Genomic DNA, 22,472 nt, shown 5'->3' on the forward strand with positions numbered 1-22,472 from the left:
TCAGTGTATTTACCCTTCTATTCATTCCCCCTTTCCTCCCTTTAGTCTTCATTAGGTTACAACCAATACTTTCAAGTATTAATGAAAAATAACATATAAGCCAGGGGAAAATGTACAGAATCAAAAACATCTCTTTCTCTTGTCACAGAAAGCACATTTTAAAAAGTAAGCTGCACTTAGGATACTTCCAATAGTTAACCCATTTTCAAATATTTATGGCCAAATGTATTACTGGAATTTAGCATAAAGATTTATCCCTGGCATGGCTTTAAAACAAAACTTTAAAAACAGGACTTAAGTTAAATTTTTACCAAGTGATAAAAATGTTCAAATCTTTGTTCATGTCAATAACTAACCTTCAAAAACCCCCAAATCTTTTCATTCTACTGAAATACAATTCTGCAGCTAAAAGTGTAATCTGCAGTTAAGTGCTAGTCAAATCCTACCACTGGAATCAAGTGAAAAACTGCTTCAGGACCAAGAAAAGAACTCAGCCAAGTTTTAAACAGTAGCACTAAATCATTGATTATTGAGATAAACTTCATTCTCTGAGAACTTCCAGTTCCTTCACTTAGGTAATCCTTATATTTCAAACACTAATTTTATCCATTCACTGCACAAAGCCCATCTGCACATTAAAAACAAAACAAATTAGAAGTAAATGTTTTATTTTTCCAACTAAATTCCAGTACTACAAGGGCAGTAAAACAATGATACACTGAAAAAAAAATGCAGCAATAAACATTTGTTAAAGACTGATAGAATAAATAAAAACTACAAAAACAAGAAATCATATAAACCCATTCTTAACCCCTCCCCCCTCCAAAGTCCTGGAATACAGAAATGCTCTCCTTCTTTACTATTTCACAGATAGTACTGCGGGCTATTTGCTTAATTGTCCTGGGATTACATTCTAAGTTATTAATGACGGGTTACAGCTTGGTTGTAGTGCACAGTTATTAAAACCACACTAACTTCAATCCGAAGTGTCATTCTACAGTTTTATTTACACAACCAATGAAGGGCCTTTTCTAGAACACCAGCTTTAATCTTTTTCAAACATATCATTAACATAAGAAGCCAAATTGTAATGATATAGCAAATGAGGCCACTGGTATTAATACAGGTAGCAACAGTCCACATCCAGGTGTATTGACATCAGGGAGCACTCCAAAATCAGTTGCTGCCTAAGAGTGGTTGCCACTGACAAAAGCTTGAAATAACCTGTGTTCACAGGGGGAGGGGGAGAAATATGGCATTGCTGCAAGTCTTAACTGGGACCACTTGCAACAACTCAACAGGGAACTGGGCAGCCCACAAATGCAGGAAACGTGATTCATGAAACATCTGAGGAAAAAAGAAGAAAATAAATGGAATTTTCCCCAAGAACACTGATAATTTTAAATAATAAACACACCACCCTCATCCCATTGAGATATTTCTTAAATATTAAAAATCAAATCATATGTTTTAAATTATCTAAATACTTACAACTAGCAGGCTGTTCTCCATATCGTCGCATTATCTGATCATGCGTAAATTTCACAAATGCATCATATTGTTCTACAAATAGATTAAGTGAATGTGTCAAATTGAAACAATTTACAAAATGAGGCTTCCTAGTCAATGTATATTTTTCCCCTTCTTTCCTCCCTCTGATCAAATCTTGTGCTGCAACAATTCTAAATAACAAAATTTGAATTTCTATAATAAATAAATGGTGGCAACATGCCATCATGAAAGGGATGTTGTTAAGATTGGAGCAAGCCATGTGGGCTTGAGCAAGTAGCAAACCCTCTCAGTCTAGGATTTCTTCTGTGAAATCCTAGGACTAGAGAACCTAAGTTTTGTCTGAGTGTTAATGATATATTCTAAATGAATATTTTCTATAAGCCTATAGCCAAATATTTGAAAATTATATTTTATATCTATATAAAACTACAAAATTTTAAAGCAAATCAGAATTTAATTACTGTTATAGGTTAGCATTAGTCACACTGTCATGAAAAACCAAAAAGCAGATGTTTCTAACTTTTGCCCCATTTTCTATAGATACATATCCCCCTTTTGAACTCACCAGTTTTTGTTTTTTTTAAAATCCATAAACAGTTGGGAAAATGCCAACATTAACACTGAGTATCTAAGAATGAAGTATTTCCTGAAGTGTTTTTTTCCCAGAACACCTGTGTATGCTTGCTTTTCAGGGCCCAAGAAAGAGTATAAGCTGAATTTATAGGAAAAATATAATAACCAAACATACCTGCAAGTTTTGTGGTCAATATTTCTTCATACTCTTCACGAACCTTCTCTTCACGTTCTTTCAGCAAACGTTCACAGATCATCCCAACCTGCCTTAGAGTAAATAGGGGTTGTTCTTTTTTTAATGGTGATGCTGCTGCAGATGAAGTGCCTACATATAATGTATGAAGAAAAAAAGACAATTCAGAACCACAATCACAAACAGAACCTTAAGTGTAAGGAGTTCCTGGTTCTAACCAGTTGCCAATTTATTTGTGTCCATAGCTGTTCCAGAGTCCACAGACTTCTATCTTTCTAAGCTTGCCTTGGGCTGGAAAAGCAGTTTGGTTTTTTTTTTTTGGCTTTCTCAATCAGAATTGTCTAGCACCTTTTTAAGGTTGTTATGAAGGTGTGTCAGGCAAAAATCTTACCTCTTACTCTTACATTCTCATCCTACCTGACATGACTTTTTAATGATACAAAACCACTTTGAAGGATAAACTCTTAAGTTCAGTTCTTCCTCTATAACCAGATGATACTGGTTAAATGAGATCTGTGTAGTCCTTTCCTACCTTCCTTGAACTTTTATATTAATATTGCTGAAATGTTTTCTAATTAATATTTTCGTTCCTTATGAAAATCTGGAGCCACAAGCATATTTTGAAATGGGTTATGCAAGAAACTTGTGAGAAAGAGAATGAATAATTTTTTAAGAGATGTGCAGAATACTACTCAAGAAAATAAGTCCTTAAAAATTAGAATTTGCCAAATGGAATATGATAAAACAAAGATATCATAAGACAAAGTCAAAAGAATCTCCTATGAAAAACTGACCTAGAAAATAAACCAAGGAGTAATAATTACCACATGAAATCCATAAATAAAGAAAAAGAACCTAGACATTGTTAAAGGAAGTGCTCAGATATCTTAGAAACAGAGGGCAAAGTAGGAATATAAAGAACTGAATCAGTAACCTCTTGAAAGAAACCCCAAAATGAAACTCCAAGGAATCAGATAACCAAATACAGGAATCCCAGGTCAAACAGAAAATACAGCAAATAGCAAAAAATAAAATTTAAATACAATGGAATCAGTCAAGATCACATAACATTTTACAACCACTACCATAATGAAACCTAAGGGCTTGGAATATGATATTCTAGAAGGCAAGAATAATCTTTCCAGCAAAATTGTGTATAATCTTACATAGGGAAGACTGTCTAGCATTCCTGATGAAAAGACTAGAGGTAAAGACTTGAAATCCAAACACAAGACTATAGAAGCATAAAAAAATAAACATGTGGGAGAAATCCTAAGGGACTTACAAAGGTTAAAGTGTTGACATTTTTATACGGGGAGAGAATGCATATAAACTCCTCAGAACTTTATAACAGTTAGGACTCTTAGAGGGAATCTAATTAGACAGAGACAGCTGGGTTATACAGTAGCTAGAGCACTGGCCTCAAACAATTATTAGATGTGTGATCCTGAGGCAAGTCACTTCATCCTGTTTGCCTCAGTTCCTCATCTGTCAAATGAGCTGGAGAAACAAATGACTCTGGTGTCTTTGCCAAGAAAACCTTAAATGTGGTCACAAAGAGCTGGACATTACTGAAATGACCAAACAACAAAATCAGACAAGATCTGGGTGTGATTCTATAATATTGGAATGATCCAAATAAAAGAATGGAAGAGTGGGAAAGAAAAATGCATAGGAAAAGAGGGTAAGGGAAGAGGAAAAACAGAGAAAGCTACCTCACATAAACAGGGTTATACAAGGAAGAGTTTATATGATGAAGGGGAGAGCAGTTAACATTAAACCTCCCATCTGTATTGGTTCAAGGAGGAAGAATATACACACATAAAGAAATTCATCTTACCCAACAAAGAAGTAAGAGGGAAGGGGTTTAAGAAAAAGAGGAGTGGGGGAAACAGGAGGGAAGACTAAGAAAAGGTCATAGAAGCAAAACAGATTCATGAGGAGAGTAGAGAAGGCTAGGTATAAGAGAACAGCATGGAGAGAAATACAGGTAGCAATCATAACTGCGAATGCAAAGAACTCATCTATAAAATGAAAGAGGATAGCAAAATGGATTAGAAACCAATCTACAATATGTAGTTTATAAGAAATATGTGAAACAGAAAAATACACAATCTTCTGTTTGAAGCTGAAGAAGGCAGAAGTGGCAACCATGATCTCAAAGTTAAGAGATAAAACTACATTTTGTACAAAATGAACAAATGCAACAAATGGCATAACATTCAATTATTGAAGGAAATGGTAGAAAGTTACAGGAGAAAACAGACAATAAGTTATACCAATGGAAGACCCCCCAATTTACCACTCTCAAACCTATATAAATCTAACCACAAAATAAAAAAGGAGATAAATTTTAAGAAAGTTAGATGTGATACACATCTCTAGAATACTGAATGGGAATGGAAAAGAATATACCTTTTTCTCAGTTGTATGTGACACCTTCACATACATTAGGGCATAAAAAACTCACAAATGCAGAAAAGCTGAATATCAACATGTACTTTTTTCTGATCATAATGCAATAAAAATTATATTCAATAAAAGACCTTAGAAAGACTGATTAAAAATTAACTGGAAACTAAGTAACCTAGTCCTAAAGAATGAGTAGATCAAAGAACAAATTATGGAATCAATAATTTCATTAAAGATAATAGTAACAATGAGATAATAGCAAAATTTGTGAGATGCAACCAAATCAGTGCTTTGATCAGAGTGAAAGATTATGTCTACAAAATGGACATGCAACTAAAAACCCCAGAATAAAAACACATACCCCAAATTAAACATCAAAACAAAAATACAGAAATCAAAGGAGAGATTAACAAAATTTAAAGTTTTTTTCAAAAAAAAAAAAGACTAAAACTAGGGAGCTGTTTAAAAAAAACCCATTTGCTAATTTGGTTAAAAGAAAAGAAAACCAAATTATCAGCACTGAAAATGGATAGGTGAATTCACAGACAATTAAGAACTATTTTGCTCAATTATATGCCAATTAAACCAGCAATCTAAGTGAAATGGATGAATTTTTTCTTTAAATACAAATTGCCAAATTTAACAGATCAGGAAAGAGAATGCCTAAATAACCTAATCTTAGAAAAAATGAATTGGACAAGGCCCCAAATCCCAAGACCAGGTGGATTTACAAGCTAATTCTACCAAACATTTAAAGAACAATCAATTTCAATATTATATAAACTGTTTGAAAAAAAAATAGGTAAAGGAGTTCTACCATATTCCTTCTATAACATAAATATGGTCTTGATACTTAAACCAGGGAGTCAAAACAGAAAGAAAACTATAGATTTAATTCACATTATTTGAACAGATGCAGAAAACACTTGACAAGATATAAAACTCATTTCTGTTTCCACATAAATCCTTAGCATTTCTTTATGCTACACACAAAATCCAGCCTCAGGACAAGATAGAGAAATTGCACTCAAAATAACTACAAAGAGTATAAAGTATCTGGGAGTCTACTTGCCAAGAAACACATAATAACTATTTGAATCCAATTACAAAACAAAGACAGATGTAAATAATAAGAGAAATAGGAATTGCTCACAGATAGGCCAATCCAATATAATAAAAATGACAAGCTACCTAAATTAATTTAATTATCCAGTGCCATGCCATACCAAAGTACCAAAGAATTACTTTAGAGAACTAGAAAAAAAATAGCAAAATTCATTTGGAGAAACAAAGGGTCAAAAATATTTCGGGAATCCATGGAAAAAACAATAGGAAGGGAAGGGATGGTCTAAGGAGTATCTGATCTCAAGTTATACTACAAAGCTATAATCAAAACAATTTGGTACAAGGTATAAGAAATAGAGCAGCTGATCCATGGAACAAATTAGGTATACAACATACAAAAGTAAATATACACAGTAATCTAGTGTCTGAAATACCCAAAGATCCTAGCCAATGAAGCAGTAACTTAATATCTGACAAAAACTACTGGGAAAATTGGAAAACAATCTGGCAGAAACTAGGCAGAGATCAACATTTCACACTGTATTCCACACTAAGCTCAAAATGAATGCATAATTTAAACATAAAATGTAGTATCATAAGCAAATCAGTGGAGCAGGGAAGAAATTACTATTCCACTGTAAAAAATAATGAAGGGGATGGTTTCAAAAAAACCTGAGAAGACCTGTATGAACTGATGCAAAATAAAATGAGCAAAAATCAGGAGAACAATCTACACAGCAACAACAGTATAAAGATAATCAGTTTTGAAACTTTGTAACTCAGACCAAAACAATGACCCACCAGTGTTCCAAAGGATTCATGATGAAAATGCTATCCCAACCCTAGACAGAAAACGGATGGACTCAAAAATACATTTTGAAACCCCCCCTCCTTTTTTGTTTCCTCCCCCCCAATATGGTTAATGCAAAATTGTTTTGTATGACTTCATATTAATGAACTGGAGGGAGTTGCCTTCTTGTGGGGAGGGCGGAGACAGATTTTGGAATAGAAAAAAAAAGTCTCTGTGCTTTAAAAATTAATAAGAACCACCCACTCAAAATTTCAATGGAAAAATATTTAAGATATATAATTTCCTGAATTAGAAAGGCATAAAGAACCTCACTCCAGATCAAAGCCCTACTGGACTAAGCTTTGTGGGAATTGAGGCAGCGTTCTTACCCTTTGTTATTCCCTTACAGTACCTATAAAAGGTATATAATTCATGCAATAATGGTGTTTTTGTGGGCTACTATATATCTAGGCTACTTACCTCTATACAATTGACTTGAGCCTTTTTATTTTTCTATTGTATTATTTACTTGACTGTCACTATTAATGAACCCATCTAGTCAAATTTTTAACTTCTACTACTACTAGGAAAAAAAAAGAGAATCTGTGTTACTTTATTTCACCTTCTAATTTACTGATAAAAGCATTCTTCAATCATTATAGTAGAGTGCAGAGAGTGCTGGATCCAAATCCTAATTCTGACACTGGCTATGTGACCCTGAGCAAATCACTAGCTTCATGATTCTTTAGGCAATTTCTAAGGCTCTACTCTGAAAGAATTTCTTTCCATAGCAATGAAATTCATTACAGGTCCAGTTTCTAACCCCATCCCTACACTTCTACAGCTGTCAATACCCACACTTCAGAGAAACATGCCTCAAGTTTATTTTCAACTCTAATTTACTCATTACAAAAAAAAAAAAGAGTACACTAAATCAAATCCCCAGAAATTTTACTAAGACTTTGACCAGTTTAAAATAAAAATTGAAAAAAAATCTTTAAAATCACCAAGTCTCCTGGTCCAGATTGACCACTCCTCAGCAATTCTTAATTTAATACAAAAATTTCTCAAAGACCAACAAAATGACTTTTCCTCCTACCTATGTTCTATTCCCAGGCCATACACTAAGCTGAGGCAGTCATCCAAACCAGACTAACCAATTTTAATCCTACCCATTGCAAGAAACCACTTCTACAATATGTCTGATAGTCATCTAACATCTGTTCCTGGGATACTCAGGGACAACTTTGGAAACCAGGCTGTACCACTGTTAAATAACTATTAAAATAAAGTACAGTTGTCAATGATGGCCTAAAAAAGTGGCTAGTCTATAAAACAGAACAATCAAACCTCAGAGAGTTTTATTTAAGGAGTTGCAGGTGGGGAAACCCCACCTTCCTCTCTTTGGTTAGGAAAATCAAGTTTTGACTACACTCACCTGGAGAAGCTGGTCCACTGAGGAGAAATGCATGTGGCTGTGAATCAGAAGAACAGCAAGGATCTGTCTGTTGGAAGCTAGTTTCTAAATGTCTTCTCTTCTGCATACGTTTATACTCTTGTTTTATGTTGTACAGAATTTGTTCTAAAATAAAACATTTTGTAAGGTTAAAAATTAGGCAAGAAAGCACACACACAAAGTCTGATCAGATTTCTAACATATCAGTTGGGTCTCAAGGTCAATGTCATTATCCTAAAGCCTAAACACTACTGTAACAAAGGAATTTTCCTCCAAACAATCCAAAGATATGACATTCAAAGCTAAAATCATTGTTTTATTCTTGTCTGAAGACAACTGGCATAAATGAGTATGAGCTAGCAACATATAGAAATAATACCTTGCAAAGAGCATAGTACAGTGGAACAAAACACTGATTCTAACATCAGAAAACTGGAATTCAAATACTGCCTGCTTCTTACTACATGTTTAACCTTGAACAATTTTGCAACAATTTTTAGTCTCCTCTGTAAAACTGGGGAGGAGAGAAGTGTCCTTCCAGCTCTAAATCCAAAATACTATCATGAGCTATTTGGGACTTCATTAGGTGGCAAAGCACATAAAGCACCAGACCTGGAGTCAGTAAGACCTGAGTTCAAAGACAGCCTCAGACACAAGCTGGGTGATCCTAGGCAAATTCTCTGTGTCTGCCTAAATTTTCTGATCTCTAAAATGAGGATAACAATAGCACCTATCTCTCAGGTTTGTTGTAAGGATCCCAGGAAGTAATATTGTAAAGGGCTTAGCTCAGGACCGGCACACACTAGGTACTTATATCAATTAACTTCCTTCCTCCCTTCCCCCTTCCTTCTACAATTAACTAAAACATGGCCAATAACTGGAGAGTAAACAAGAGTCCTCTAAAAGACCAAAAAATGTCCCCAAAATGAACTGTCTAGTAATGAGAATCCCTTCACTTATAACTGAACTATACTTTACACAAACTAACAAGCTTGCTTATCTGGTCTCCCAAGACAAAAGGAGATCAGAAAGATCAGTGGAACTCCTTGTTTGTGTTCAGTGGAGCTGCTTGTGTGCAGGTATAAAACAGTAGGAAGAGGAAGTCTGAGTCTAGGCTAGGAGACTCTTTCAATGGTGTCCATGAGTTCAAAACTATTTTCATAATACTAATGTGTTTAAGTTTCTCATATAGTAAATGTAGAGATAGAACCCACACAAACAGAAGTTCTTTGGGAAGATCCTCAAGAACTGAAAGAGTTTAAAGGGGGTCTGAGACCAAAAAGTGAGAACCACTAGTGTAGAATAACACAGGAAAAGGAGTCAAGAAATGTGACATCCAGAACAACTGTGAATGATGAGTTATTCTCAGCAATACAGTGATCCAAGACAATCCCAAAAGACTCATGATGAAAAATGCTATCCACCTCCAAAGAAATGACATCATCTGTACAGACACCAAAGCATATAATTTTTCACTTTTTCTTTCTTTTAAGTTTTCTTGCACAAAATAGCTAATGTGGAAATGTTTTACATGATTGCACATGTATAAATTTATCAGAGACTCAGGGAGGAGGAAGGAGAGGAAAAGACAGAATTTAAAACTCAGAACTTGAGAAAAATGAAAATCAAAAAAATTTTTTGCATGTAATTGAGAGAAAAAAATAAATTATTTTTAAAATGTTACATCTAGCTCTGTCTTTAACTAGTTCTGTGACTTGGGGCAAGTCATTTTACTTCCCTGGACCTCAATGCTGAATAGTTAGGTCCTTCCAGTTGAAGTCAGCTTTACACAAAGTGACAATCTGTATTTAGTTTATAGTTACTCATTTTGAAATCAGAATTTACCCTTCCCTCCTCTTCCTGACTTCCCTTATTTCTGTTTAAGTCACCATTTACAAGTTCTATAAAACCTAAGAGTCATCCTCAAGTCTTCATTCTCCCTCAACTCTCCACCCCAATAGCCAATCAGTTCCCAAGTCTGCCTTCATCTCTCTCCAACTCACACAATTACCATTCTAATTGGTATACTTGCTTCAACTCCATCCCCACAGCTGCCAAATTATGCCATTTTTATATTTCTCTAAATCAAAAGGTCTGACATCACTTCTCCAGTTCAAAACTATTTAACAGTTTCCCAAGATCTCCAGAATAAAAACAACAACAATACTTCTTCAGTTTGCCATTTAAAGTCCTTTAAAATGTAGTCCCATCCTACCTCTCTTGCCTTGTTCACGTTACTACTCTTCCCTTTCCTGGACTGTATTCTAAATGAACTGCATTACTTGGTGTTCAGCCTACATCTCTGAATGCATTTTTTTCCTGACTTCTACTTCTCTCAGGTGCATGTCCTATCCATTCATAACCCTCTCTGAAACACAGATTCTTAAAATGGAATCTATGAAGTTGTCTTTTTTAAAAAATAATTTAGAACTACTGATACATTTGGCTTTCTTGGGCAATATGATGCATCTTATTAAAAACGTCCTGAAGAGGGTACAAGTTCCATGAAAGTTGGGACTGTTGTGCCTTTATATGCCTCATGTCCTATACCAAGCTGGTGCTTAATGAAACCTTGTTAAAATTCGATGACTTTATATGAATACAACTCAATAACAAATATATAATTCAGATCAATGAAAAATTTATCAGAAAAGATCTGAACAGGCTGATTCACAGCCCTTTTGCTGGTCTACTCTCGCCCCTCCCTTAGGTCACTCACCAAAGTAATTTCTTCAGTATTCTCATTTTCCATTTGCTTCACAAAACCAAATTAATTTGGTCCTGAAAGCAAGACTTCAAAAGCAAAGAAATACTACACTGCCAAACCAAATCATGGTTAGTTCTGTTATATCTGATGTTCTACAACATCGATCTACTCTCCCCTGTAACAAAAACTAGTCCAAATTCTGTCAATTCAAACAGATATCCACATCATAGAATGCATAAAGGAAAAGATCAAGAGAGCTCCTGAGAAGACATTGTTTGTCTTGCTTCTGTTTCTGATGTGGCATAAAAATGTCAATTAGACCTCAATTATACTCTGAAATACTGGAATTATGTAATCAGTCCAAATAAGCTCTGTAACAAAATAACAGAATTAAACAATATCAAATTTCTTTTCTAGGTTCTCCTCCCTTCTGAGGTATTACAGTATAGTAATAACAGACAATCTTAAGAGAATCATTTTAGGTTCATAATGTTCAACATATCTATAGACAGCTTATGCTTCTAAAGTCAAGCTAATCAGATCACTGTCAAATAAATCAGTATTTATTTCATTATGACCAAATGGTAATACCAAAATAACTTATTACTAGTACAGACCTACCTTCAAAAATACTCAGGAAAAAAAGAGAAAAGTCAAATAAAGTTTCTTTGATGTTACTTGTATATTTCAATTCTAATCCTAAAGCCCTTGTGGAAAGCCCACAAAATGGACTAAATTTCAAGGGATAATCTCGATCAAATCATAGTTAGCAAGCTACACCATAATGAGCACATAAATTACATTAATAATATGTAATAAATATGACCCATTTTGCTGGCAGGTTTATTTACTACTTCTTATCAAACTGAATTACTAAACTATCTGCCTCCGTTTCCTTGTATGAAAATTAAAGATAATTTAGGTAGGCATTATGCCTACCTTCTAGAGTTGCTCTTAAGGATAAAATGAATGTGTATGATGCACTCTGAAAACTGTAAAAACAGTTCATGTTTTTATATATGTTCATTTTCGTCATCATTAGCAAACAGGTTCACAGACATCAGGTTAACAGCTCCTAATTTTCAAGTAAATATGTTGTAAAATAAACCCTCATTTGATCTGTTTGGAAGGTCTTCATACTCAAGTTTACATAAAGCAGCTACTATAAAAGCAACATTCTTTGGAATATACTTCAATTGATCTGTCATTAATCAATGAAAAAGAAAAAAGTATAACCATTTTCTAAACTAAAAAATTTAGATTAGTTTAATAAAAGTATTCAACCAGAAATCAGGGCTGACTCTCACCATAAAACAAGATAGTTAAAAGAATCTAAACAACAGCAACCAGGTCCCATTTTCCCTCTCATGTCATAACTATTATTTACCTTCTTTTAACTCTTTTTCTTGTCTGGCCCCACATATCCTCTTCTTCCTGTCACTAATAAGTATCTTATACATTTGGAAAGCCCAATTGAGCAATTCTGTGCGCAAATAAGAGTACAGGAAGAAAAGAAAAATACCCTTTTCTCCCCTTCTTCTGTTCCCCCCCACATTCATCTAGCTCTGCTCTCTAAGACTTCTTTATTGAGAAGCAACTCCAGTATTTATCTTAAGACCTCTTCTTCCTTACATTCCTTCCAATTTCTGGAATTTCATAACTAAAACCTGGTTTTCTCTTCAGACAGTTCTTTACATTCTTAAATACTGAAGACTACCCCAAAGAGCTTTTGTTTATGTAGATTATATTAATATTTACCAAACTGAAATTAAAATTTAAAAATACACATTACATACTAACTATTAAAATAACTTCAAAAAATGTCAGTAGTGGCACTGCTTTACATATTTTTAAAATAAATTTCATTATTGCCTGGCTTAACTGAAAGCTAGATTCTCATATCTGCTTCTGCATGCCATCTCTTGCAATATCATTTTAATTGAGGTATATGAAGAAAATTCAGCCTGATGTAAGTACTCAGTTGGAAAGGGGAGAAGTATTTTAATAGGAAAATAATATCTTAGTATTATGAAAATAGCCTTAACCTCACAGACTCTTTGAAAGGGTCTGAAAGACAATTCCACCCCCACCCCCACCCCCTCTAAGAGTACAGGGACCATACTTTGCTCAAGGAAACTATCTTATATCCAATGTCTTCAGTACTTAAATTTCCCCTGGGAATATTTTTGTTCATCCACCTTTCCCACCGCCTCAGCCCTAGAAAATTTTTCTGTCTTCACTTATTTTTCACACTCTAAAGTAGCTAATATTTTTTTTATTTTAAATGGAATTTCTCTTCTTCCTCAGTCTTGTTACTAATATATAAAAATACTGATTTCTATAAATTTATTTCATATTCTAAAATGTTTGTTGATTCTCTAGGGTTTCCAAGTAGACCAATCACATTTGTCAAAAACACTGCCTTTTCCTTCCCTATACTCATTCCCTTAATTTCTTTTTCTTTTCTTATTGATATAGTTTGCATTTCTAACCTTCAAAGGATAATAGGTCTCCCTTCTTCATCCGTTGTTTTTATGGAGGAAGTACTGAGTGTTTCTTTTAAATAATGCTAAATTTTAGGTTTTAGATAGAAAAAGACTTCAGCAAAATTGCACTATTTCTACTGGTGACATTAGATTTTATAACTTACAACTTTTATGCTGTTTTCCTAATGTTAAATCATACATTCCTAGCAAAAATCTAACCTTCCTACTCCAGGATTAATTTTTAAAAGAACTTGCTATTGCCTCTAGTACAGTAATAGCCAAGTCACTTTTTCAAGATCACTTATCATATTCAAAAAAGCTTCAAATCACAAATAAGAGAAATGTACATGAAAGCCTATCTTACCTCACACCCAGCAAAAAATGACAAAAAGTTTTTTAAAGGAAATAGGAGTTGGAAGAAGGTAGTAACACTAGAGAGTTGTCAGAGTACTGAATGGATTAGAAAAAATTCCATAACAATTAAAACAGCTTATGGAAAAATGAAACAACTGTACAAAAAGATAACAGAATTGTTCCTACTCTGACATTATTAAGCATATATCCCAAGAACGTCAGTCCCAATAGATGGATCATATACAAAGTAATCATGGACAACTCTTTTGTAACAAACAACAGAAAGAAACAAAATGGTTGTCTACTGAGTGAAGAATGAAAATAATTTTATATCTTCACTTTAACCTCTAGCAAGTGGCTAACATTTTTTTATTTTAAATGGAATTTCTCTTTGAACAAATTATGGAATATGAATGTTAAGAAATGAAAAGGAATTCAGGAGAAACATGCAAAGACTTGTATCAGTCATGCCAGTGAAGAGCTAAAAGTATATACACTATAACTACAACAGGTAAACTAACACTAAAAAGTGGCAGAACTCTGAACTATAACAATTTCATCCTGGAATATTGGTAATGAAAAGATCAAATTTTCTTCTCAATAAAGAGAACTGGAGACTGGCTGGTTGACTTTTTAAAAATGCTTTTCTTTACAAAGAAGGCTTCAATGGGGGTGGGGTGTGTATGTGTGAAACTAAGGGGGAATAAATATGTTTAAACAAAAGAAAATCAATTTCTAAAAAATATCACTGGTTCAAAATAAGGATGAAAATGTCAAGTTTGGATTTACCCTCTCTATTAAAGATCTGTATCCAAATGTATCAAAGTATGTCACAATTTTACACTACCCGCTTTTGGGGGCGGGGGGGGGGGGGGGGGGGGGAGAAGAGGGAAATGAGACAATCTTGGAGTCAGTCTTAGATTTGATGAGATCACAATCCCCAGGGCAAATACTTTTTATGCAGGTGTTTTTCAAATCCTGCAACAGATTGTTTTTTGTTTGTTTTTACTATTATTACTAGCCTATTCAAATTACTTTTGTTTAGATCATTCCTTTGCAACTTAAATTCTTACTGTATTATCTTAAAAGATCTCCAGATTAACCCACAAGGAAGGTGATGTATCCATTCTTCCATAAAAAATTTCTTCCTTTCAGAATACACTATCCATTTCATCTTTCACTTCAAACAAGGAATAGAGACTGAACCTGTTACTTTCTTGGTATAAAGAACTGCTAGATGATGAAACTCCTCTACCAGTAAGGGTTGGCAACCTTCTTTCTAGGGATGGGAGAATATATATGCCAATTCCTAAAAGGAAAAACCTATTAAACATGGGTCACTTACCTCTAGTTTTAGGTATAAAATGAAGAGGACTATTTTGGTCCCATCCAGTTGTCTATATAATAATACAAACCTCCTAATAAGTTCACTGCTTCTAAAGGAAAAAAGGAGGCTGCTACAATGTTTCCCATGAGGAAAAGATATCTAACAACCTACTTGACAAGTTTTACTCTGTTTTAAAAGCTAGTTTTCTAAGGAATGACGTATAAAATGCACAGTCCCACATGAATTACAACTCTAAATCCTATGATCTCAAAATCTGGTAGTTAAGAAATATGAAAGACACCAACACTACCTATTTCTTTTCTCAGAGCTGAAAAGAATTTAAAAATTTTTTAAAGCCTGATATAAATTCAGCCTATTCTACATCATCCACAGATCACCTAAGCCAGAACCTAAGAAATCTAGTTCTTCAGGACTGTTATAAGGATCAAAAGATATTTGTAAAGTGTCTGGTACAAAGTAAGCACAATATAAATGTTAGCTATTATGTATTATTATTGTTCTTTTATAGTTATAATTTTCTGACTAACTATATTAAGATTTATTGAAAGTCTTTTAAGTTGTAGAGCAATCTGTAGAAGGTGCTAAATATTATGCTTTAAAAGTTTTCAATTTGTAACCTTTAAAAAAATATAATTTTATAAATCTGTATGCTGTCAATCACCAATAACTAATTATCCTATGCTGATAATCTTACATCCTGAAAACCAAAACTGTAATCAGAAAGTCAACATCCCAAATTGAACATAACTGCAGTATTAGTTCAAGTTCAACTTTACTGTAGGTTCTAATAAGTGACATCTTATATGCTTCAGAAACAGGAGATATGAAAATTTTCTTCTAACAAATATTCACACACACTCATGGAAAAAGCATTAGAATGGTTAAAAAATAATCCAAGGACAAATCATTAAGAAAATGTGGGTGTGCACGCGCATGTGTGTCCACCAGTAATATTTTTCTATGTATGAAGACATTTTCCTTCTAAACCTTACAATTTAAAAAAAAAAAACCTACTTCACAACAGGATTGTTTCAATCTTTTCAAGGACTCTCCTAGGAAAATAAAATGTCTAAGACAATAGTTAATAATCATGGGTATATCAAATTGTTAAAAATTAGATCAGTCCATCAAGCATTACCCTCTCATGGAAGGTCAGCTGCTTTTTCCAAGTCATCCCTTTCATTCTTTCACCCAACTGGCTGACACTGTGAGCAGTAAACACAGCAATACAAAAACAATGTGATACCTATTTCTGCTATTCACAAGTTATTACATTTAATATTTATTCCAGCAAAAGGAAGATGGCAACAGTTTCTAGATCAGTAAGATATTAGTATATTCAATTAACAATTACTAAGTGTGTCTACCTGCCAAAACAAACCCAGGGATTATATGAACAATTACATAACACTTTTCACACAAATAAAGTCAGATGTAGGTAAGTAGAAAAACATCAGTTGCTCGTGGGTAGGTCGAGCTCATATAATAAAAAAATGACAATTCTACCTAAATTAATTTACTTATTCAGCGCCATACCAATCAAACCACCAAATACTTTCTAGAGCTAGAAAAAATATTATCAAAACTCATCTAGAAGAACAAAAGGTCCAGAATATCAAGGGAACTAATGAAAAGAGAAGGTGGCCTATAAAGCAGCAATCATCAAAACCACTCGGTACTGGCTTCTGGGATAAGAACTCACTGTTTGACAAAAACTGCTAGGAAAACTGGATAACACTGTGGCAGAAACTGAGCATAGACACTGTACAACGCCTGACACTGTACACAAGAATAAAGTCCAAATGGATACATGATCTAGGTATAAAGACTGATATTATAAACAAATTAGGGGAGCAAGGAATAGTGTATTTGTCAGATTTATGGAGACTGGAGAAATTTATGACCAAACAAGAAGTAGAGAACATTATGAAATGCAAAATGGATAATTCTGATTACATTAAATTGAAAAGTTTTTGCACAAACAAACCCAATGCAACCAAGATTAGGAGGGAAGCAGAAAACAGGAATTTTTGCAACTAGTGTCTGTGATAAAGGTCTAATTTCTAAAATATATAGAGAACTGAGTCAATGTACATGAATACAAGTCATTCCCCAATTGATAAATGGTCAAAGGATATGAACAGGCAGTTTTCAGAGGAAGAAATTAAAGTTATCTATAGTCATATGAATGCTCTAAATCACTATTGATTAGAGATGCAAATCAAACAGCTCTGAGGTAACACATCACACCTACCAGATTGGCTAACATGACAAAACAGGAAGATGATAAACGTTGGAAAAGATGTGGCAGAGTTGGAACACTAATTCATTGTTGGTGGAGTAGTGAGCTGATCCAACCATTCTGGACAGCAATTTGGAACTATGCCCAAAGGGCTACAAAAATGTGCATACCCTTTCATCCAGCAATATTGTTTCTAGGACTGTATCCCAAGGAGATCAGCAGATCTCTTTGTGGTGGCCAAAAACTGGAAATTGAGGGGGATGCCCATCAATTGGGGAATGGCTAAACAAGTTGTGGTATATGAATGTAATGGAATACTATTGTGCTATAAGAAATGATGAACAAGAAGACTTTAGAGAGGCCTGGAAGGACTTATATGAACGGATGCTGAGTGAAAAGAACAGAACCAGGAGGAATTTTTCTGGTAGACTTAGCCCTTCACAGCAATGCAAGGACCTAAAACATTCCCAAGGGACTCGAGGCAAAATGCCTTCCACATCCAGAGAAAGAACTATGGAATTGGATAGCAGAATGAAGCAGAATATTTTCTCTTATGTTTTGTTTTTTCTCATAGTTTCTCCCATTCATTTTAATTCTTCTATGCAACATGACTAAGGTGAAAATGTATTTAATAAGAATATATGTGTAGAACCCATATAAGATTGCATGCCATCTTAAGGAGGCAGAGGAAGAAAATCTAAGACTTATGGAAGTGATTGTAGAAAACTGAAAACAAATTAATAATAAAAAAATCCTACATAAAAAAACCAACAACCCCCCCAAATTTATTAAGTGCCTACGAACATTTCTTGTTATTAAAAAAACTTTTTTTAATGAAAGCAATCTTTGGGATTTTGGAAAATCAATGGCAAGTCAATTCCACTGAAGCTCTTAGAGGATTAAATAAAAATTTTCCTCAATAACTAGTGTCAATTATATAATGAGATTTTATTGAAGAATGATTGTCATGCTGACAGTCCTTGAAAAATCAAACTCCTCTCCTTATTACTCCAATTAGTTTTCAGAAACATTACTTTTGGGGAGGAGCCAAGATGGCAGAGTAGAAAGATACACATATACTACCTCTGAACCCACAGCCCATTAAATACCTGTAAAGAAGAACTCCCAACAAATTCTGGAGTAGCGGAAGCCACAGAACAATGGAGTGGAGGAGATTTCTGTTTCAGAGAGCCCTGAAAAACTAACCCGAAAGGTCCATCGCACCCTGGACAGACCCAGAGCAGAGCCCAGCCCTGCCCCAGCTGCACGGCACTGAGAGGAGCAGATCCAAGCAGGCTTCAGGGACAGAATCTCCAGCAGCCACGCAGGTCCCTCCACCACAGGCACAAAGGTCAGTGAGAGAGTCTTTTTGGCTCATGGAGAGGGGAGCAGGGTGTCCCCATAACCCAGGCCCCCTCGGGAGGCAGCAATGGGGGCAGCTGCGGGGGCAGCTGCAGACAGGTGCTCCCAAAGCAGGCAGGAGCCCAGATCCATTGTTGAAGGTCTCCTCGTAAACCCCCTGAGGAAACTGAGCCTGGTGAGGTGGCCCTGCCCCCATCTGAACTTAATTTCACACTGAATAGCAGCCCCACCCCCACCAAAAGCCCTGAGGCTGGGAAGCAGCATTTGAATCTCAGACCCCAAGCACTGGCTGGGCAGATCTGGAGGAGAAGTGGGTGTGAAGAGGAAGCTCAGAAGTCAAGTCACTGGCTGGGAAAATGCCCAGAAAAGGGAAAAAAAATAAGACCATAGAAGGTTACTTTCTTGGTGAACAGATAGCTCCTCCCTTCCTTTCTGATGAGGAAGAACAATGCTTACCATCAGGGAAAGACACAGAAGTCAAGGCTTCTGTATCCCACACATCCAAAATAAATATTCCATGGGCTCAGGCCATGGAAGAGCTCAAAAAGGATTTTGAAAATCAAGTTAGAGAGGTGGAGGAAAAACTGGGAAGAGAAATGAGAGAGATGCAAGAAAAGCATGAAAAGCAGGTCCACACCTTGCTAAAGGAGACCCAAAAAATGCTGAAGAAAATAACACCTTGAAAAATAGGCTAACTCAACTGGCAAAAGAGGTTCAAAAAGCCAATGAGGAGAAGAATGCTTTCAAAAGCAGAATAAGCCAAATGGAAAAGGAGGTTCAAAAGCTCACTGAAGAAAATAGTTCTTTCAAAATTAGAATGGAACAGATGAAAGCTAATGACTTTATGAGAAACCAAGAAATCACAAAACCAAAAGAATGACAAAATGGAAGATAATGTGAAATATCTCATTGGAAAAACAACTGACCTGGAAAATAGATCCAGGAGAGACAATTTAAAAATTATGGGACTACCTGAAAGCCATGATCAAAAAAAGAGCCTAGACATCATCTTCCATGAAATTATCAAGGAAAACTGCCCTGAGATTCTAGAACCAGAGGGCAAAATAAGTATTCAAGGAATCCACCGATCACCACCTGAAAGAGATCCAAAAAGAGAAACTCCCAGGAACATTGTGGCCAAATTCCAGAGTTCCCTGGTCAAGGAGAAAATATTGCAAGCAGCTAGAAAGAAACAATTCAAGTATTGTGGGAATACAATCAGGATAACACAAGATCTAGCAGCTTCTACATTAAGGGATCAAAGGGCATGGAATAGGATATTCCAGAAGTCAAAGGAATTAGGACTAAAACCAAGAATCACCTACCCAGCAAAACTGAGTATAATACTTCAGGGGAAAAAATGGTCTTTCAATGAAATACAGGACTTTCAAGCATTCTTGATGAAAAGACCAGAGCTGAAAAGAAAATTTGACTTTTAAACACAAGAATGAGGAGAAGCATGAAAAGGTAAACAGCAAAGAGAAGTCATAAGGGACTTTACTAAAGTTGAACTGTTTATATTCCTACATGGAAAGACAATATTTGTAACTCTTGAAACTTTTCAGTATCTGGGTAGTTGGTGGGATTACATACACACATGAACACACACACAGAGACAGAGAGCACAGAGTGAATGGAATAGGATGGGATCATATCTTAAAAAAATGAAATTAAGCAGTGAGAGAGAAATATATTGGGAGGAAAAAGGGAGAAACGGAATGGGGCAAATTACTCTCATAAAAGAGGCAGGCAAAAGACTTTTTAGTGGAGGGAAAAAGAGGGGAAGTGAGAGAAAAACATGAAGTTTACCCTCATCACATCCCACTAAAGGAAGGAATAAAATGCACACTCATTTTGGTATGAAAACCTATCTTACAATACAGGAAAGTGGGGGAGAAGGGGATAAGCACAGGGGAGGGGGGATGATGGAAGGGAGGGCAATGGGAGGAGGGAGCAATCTAAAGTCAACACTCTTGGGGAGGGACAAGATCAAGAGAGAGAATAGAAGCAGTGAGGGGCAGGATAGGATGGAGGGAAATATAGTTAGTCTTACACAGCACGACTATCATGGAAGTCATTTGCAAAACTACACAGATATGGCCTATACTGGATTGCTTGCCTTCCCAAAGGGAATGGGTGGGGAGAGAGGGATGAAGAGAAGTTGGAACTCAAAGTTTTAGGAACAACTGTCGAGTACTGTTCTTGCTACTAGGAAAGAAGGAATATAGGTAATGGGGTATAGAAAGTTATCTGGCCCTATAGGACAAAAGAGAAGATGGGGAGAAGGGAAGGGAGGGATGATAGAAGAGTGGGCAGATTGGTGATAGGGGCAATTAGAATGCTCAGAGTTTTGGGGTGGGGGGAGGGGACAAATTTGGAGAAAATTTGGAACCCAAAATTTTGTGAAAATGAATGTTAAAAGTGAAATAAATAAATTAAAAAAAAAAAAAGAAACATTACTTTTAAAGAATTAAGCCAGAAGTCAAACGCAGAAATAAATGTCCACTATAAATCAAAATGTTCTTTGTGATAGCAAAGAACTGAAAAAGTAAATTAACTAAATCCATTGATTAGGGAATGGCTTAAAAAACCTAATTGCTACATACAATGAAAAATGATTATGCAATAAAAAATGACTGATGAAATGAAAGAAATCTGAGATTTGTAAAACTGACATAGAATATAAATAAGCATAACCAAATCCCCCCACAATATACATGTCAATAAAAAGATGAAGTTGATGAGTAACTGATAAACTAAAAAAATTCCTTTAAATAAGGAAGCATACTTTCCTGACAGCAGAGAAGCAGACTAATCAGAATATTTCAGAGTCATAAAAGGCATCACTATATTGTCCCTTGTTTTTGTCACAAGGGAGAATTCAAATAGTAACAGGAAAGGTTGAAATGACAGTTATAAAGAAAAATGGCTGAATCAAAAATATGGGGACTTTTTAAAGAAAAAATTAATTTTAAACCATTTGACTAGCATTTAAAATAAGCTCTTTATATGTACTAGGCTGGTTACCTGCCTTCAACTTTTACAAGGGGGTCAAGCGGTTGGGGGTAGGACTGAATCTTGAAAGAAGTAAAGGATCAATTCTGAGGCAGAAGAGGAAGAAGAGCTTGAGGGACAGCTACTTTAAAGGCATAGGAGATAGAGCACCCTGTGAGCAACAAAAAGGGCTCTCACACATGGGTGAGAGCAGAGGGGAGTAATGTATAAAAAGACTGTAAACATAAAAATGGGCACATCATTGGGACAAGTCAAGAATTATTTAGAGACTCTGCTAAGTGCTAAGCTTTCAAAAAAAAGGCAAAAATTAATCCCTGATCTCCAAAAGCTGACAGTTTCTTTCCTATTGTCACCCCCATAGACTATGTACAAACAAGAGATATACAAGAAAAACTGGAAATGATCTCAGTCAGAGAGGGCACTAAAATTAAGAAAGCCTGGGAAAGGCTTTTTTGTAGAAGATGTGATTTTAGCTGAGATTTAAAAGACGCTATGTGGTAGAGATGAGGAAGAATTCTAGGCTTGAGGGACAGTCAGTGAAAATGCCCACATTTGAGAGATGGCATATGCTGTAACAGCAAGGCAGCCAGTATCACTGTATCACTGAGTATTGGAGATCAGTGGACAGGGTGTAAGGTGTAATTAGACTGGAAAAGTAGCAAGGATTCTCATTATGGAAGTCTTTAAAAGGAGATAAGGGAGCCAGCCAATGGGATTGGAGTATGGAGGAGGGGGTATATGTATGTGACAGACTTGAGTTTTATGAAAATCAGTCTGACATCAGGATGGAGTGGAATGGGGGGAGATGAGGCAGAAAGGACCAGAAGACTACAGCAATAATCCAGGCAACGAGGGCCTGTATCAAGGTAGTGGCAATTTCAGAGGAAAGAAGGGGATATATACAAAAGATGTTACAATGGTAGAAATGACAGGACTTGACACCTGATTAGATGTAGG

The 22,472-nt window shown here is 35.3% G+C and overlaps 1 protein-coding gene across 2 annotated transcripts in view; it reads right to left on the minus strand.

Moving 5' to 3' along the window:
• Nucleotides 1-651: 651 nt before the first annotated feature.
• AKIRIN2 (akirin 2) overlaps nucleotides 652-22,472 on the minus strand; it is a 32,784-nt gene continuing 10,963 nt past the window's right edge. Inside the window, exons 1-5 of one of the 2 annotated variants that reach the window (XM_072642792.1) lie at nucleotides 12,096-12,294; nucleotides 7,984-8,127; nucleotides 2,261-2,410; nucleotides 1,492-1,563; nucleotides 652-1,347 (exon numbers count right to left, since the gene is read on the minus strand). In XM_072642792.1, coding sequence (XP_072498893.1) covers nucleotides 1,337-1,347; nucleotides 1,492-1,563; nucleotides 2,261-2,410; nucleotides 7,984-8,127; nucleotides 12,096-12,267 — 549 coding nt within the window. In that variant the 5' untranslated portion in view covers nucleotides 12,268-12,294 and the 3' untranslated portion in view covers nucleotides 652-1,336. Of the gene's footprint in view, nucleotides 1,348-1,491; nucleotides 1,564-2,260; nucleotides 2,411-7,983; nucleotides 8,128-12,095; nucleotides 12,295-22,472 lie in introns of those variants that run through there. The other variant, XM_072642791.1, reaches the window with a different exon arrangement.

This window comes from Notamacropus eugenii, chromosome 2 (assembly GCF_028372415.1).
Source record: "Notamacropus eugenii isolate mMacEug1 chromosome 2, mMacEug1.pri_v2, whole genome shotgun sequence".
In the NCBI taxonomy this organism is placed as follows: Eukaryota; Metazoa; Chordata; class Mammalia; order Diprotodontia; family Macropodidae; genus Notamacropus; species Notamacropus eugenii.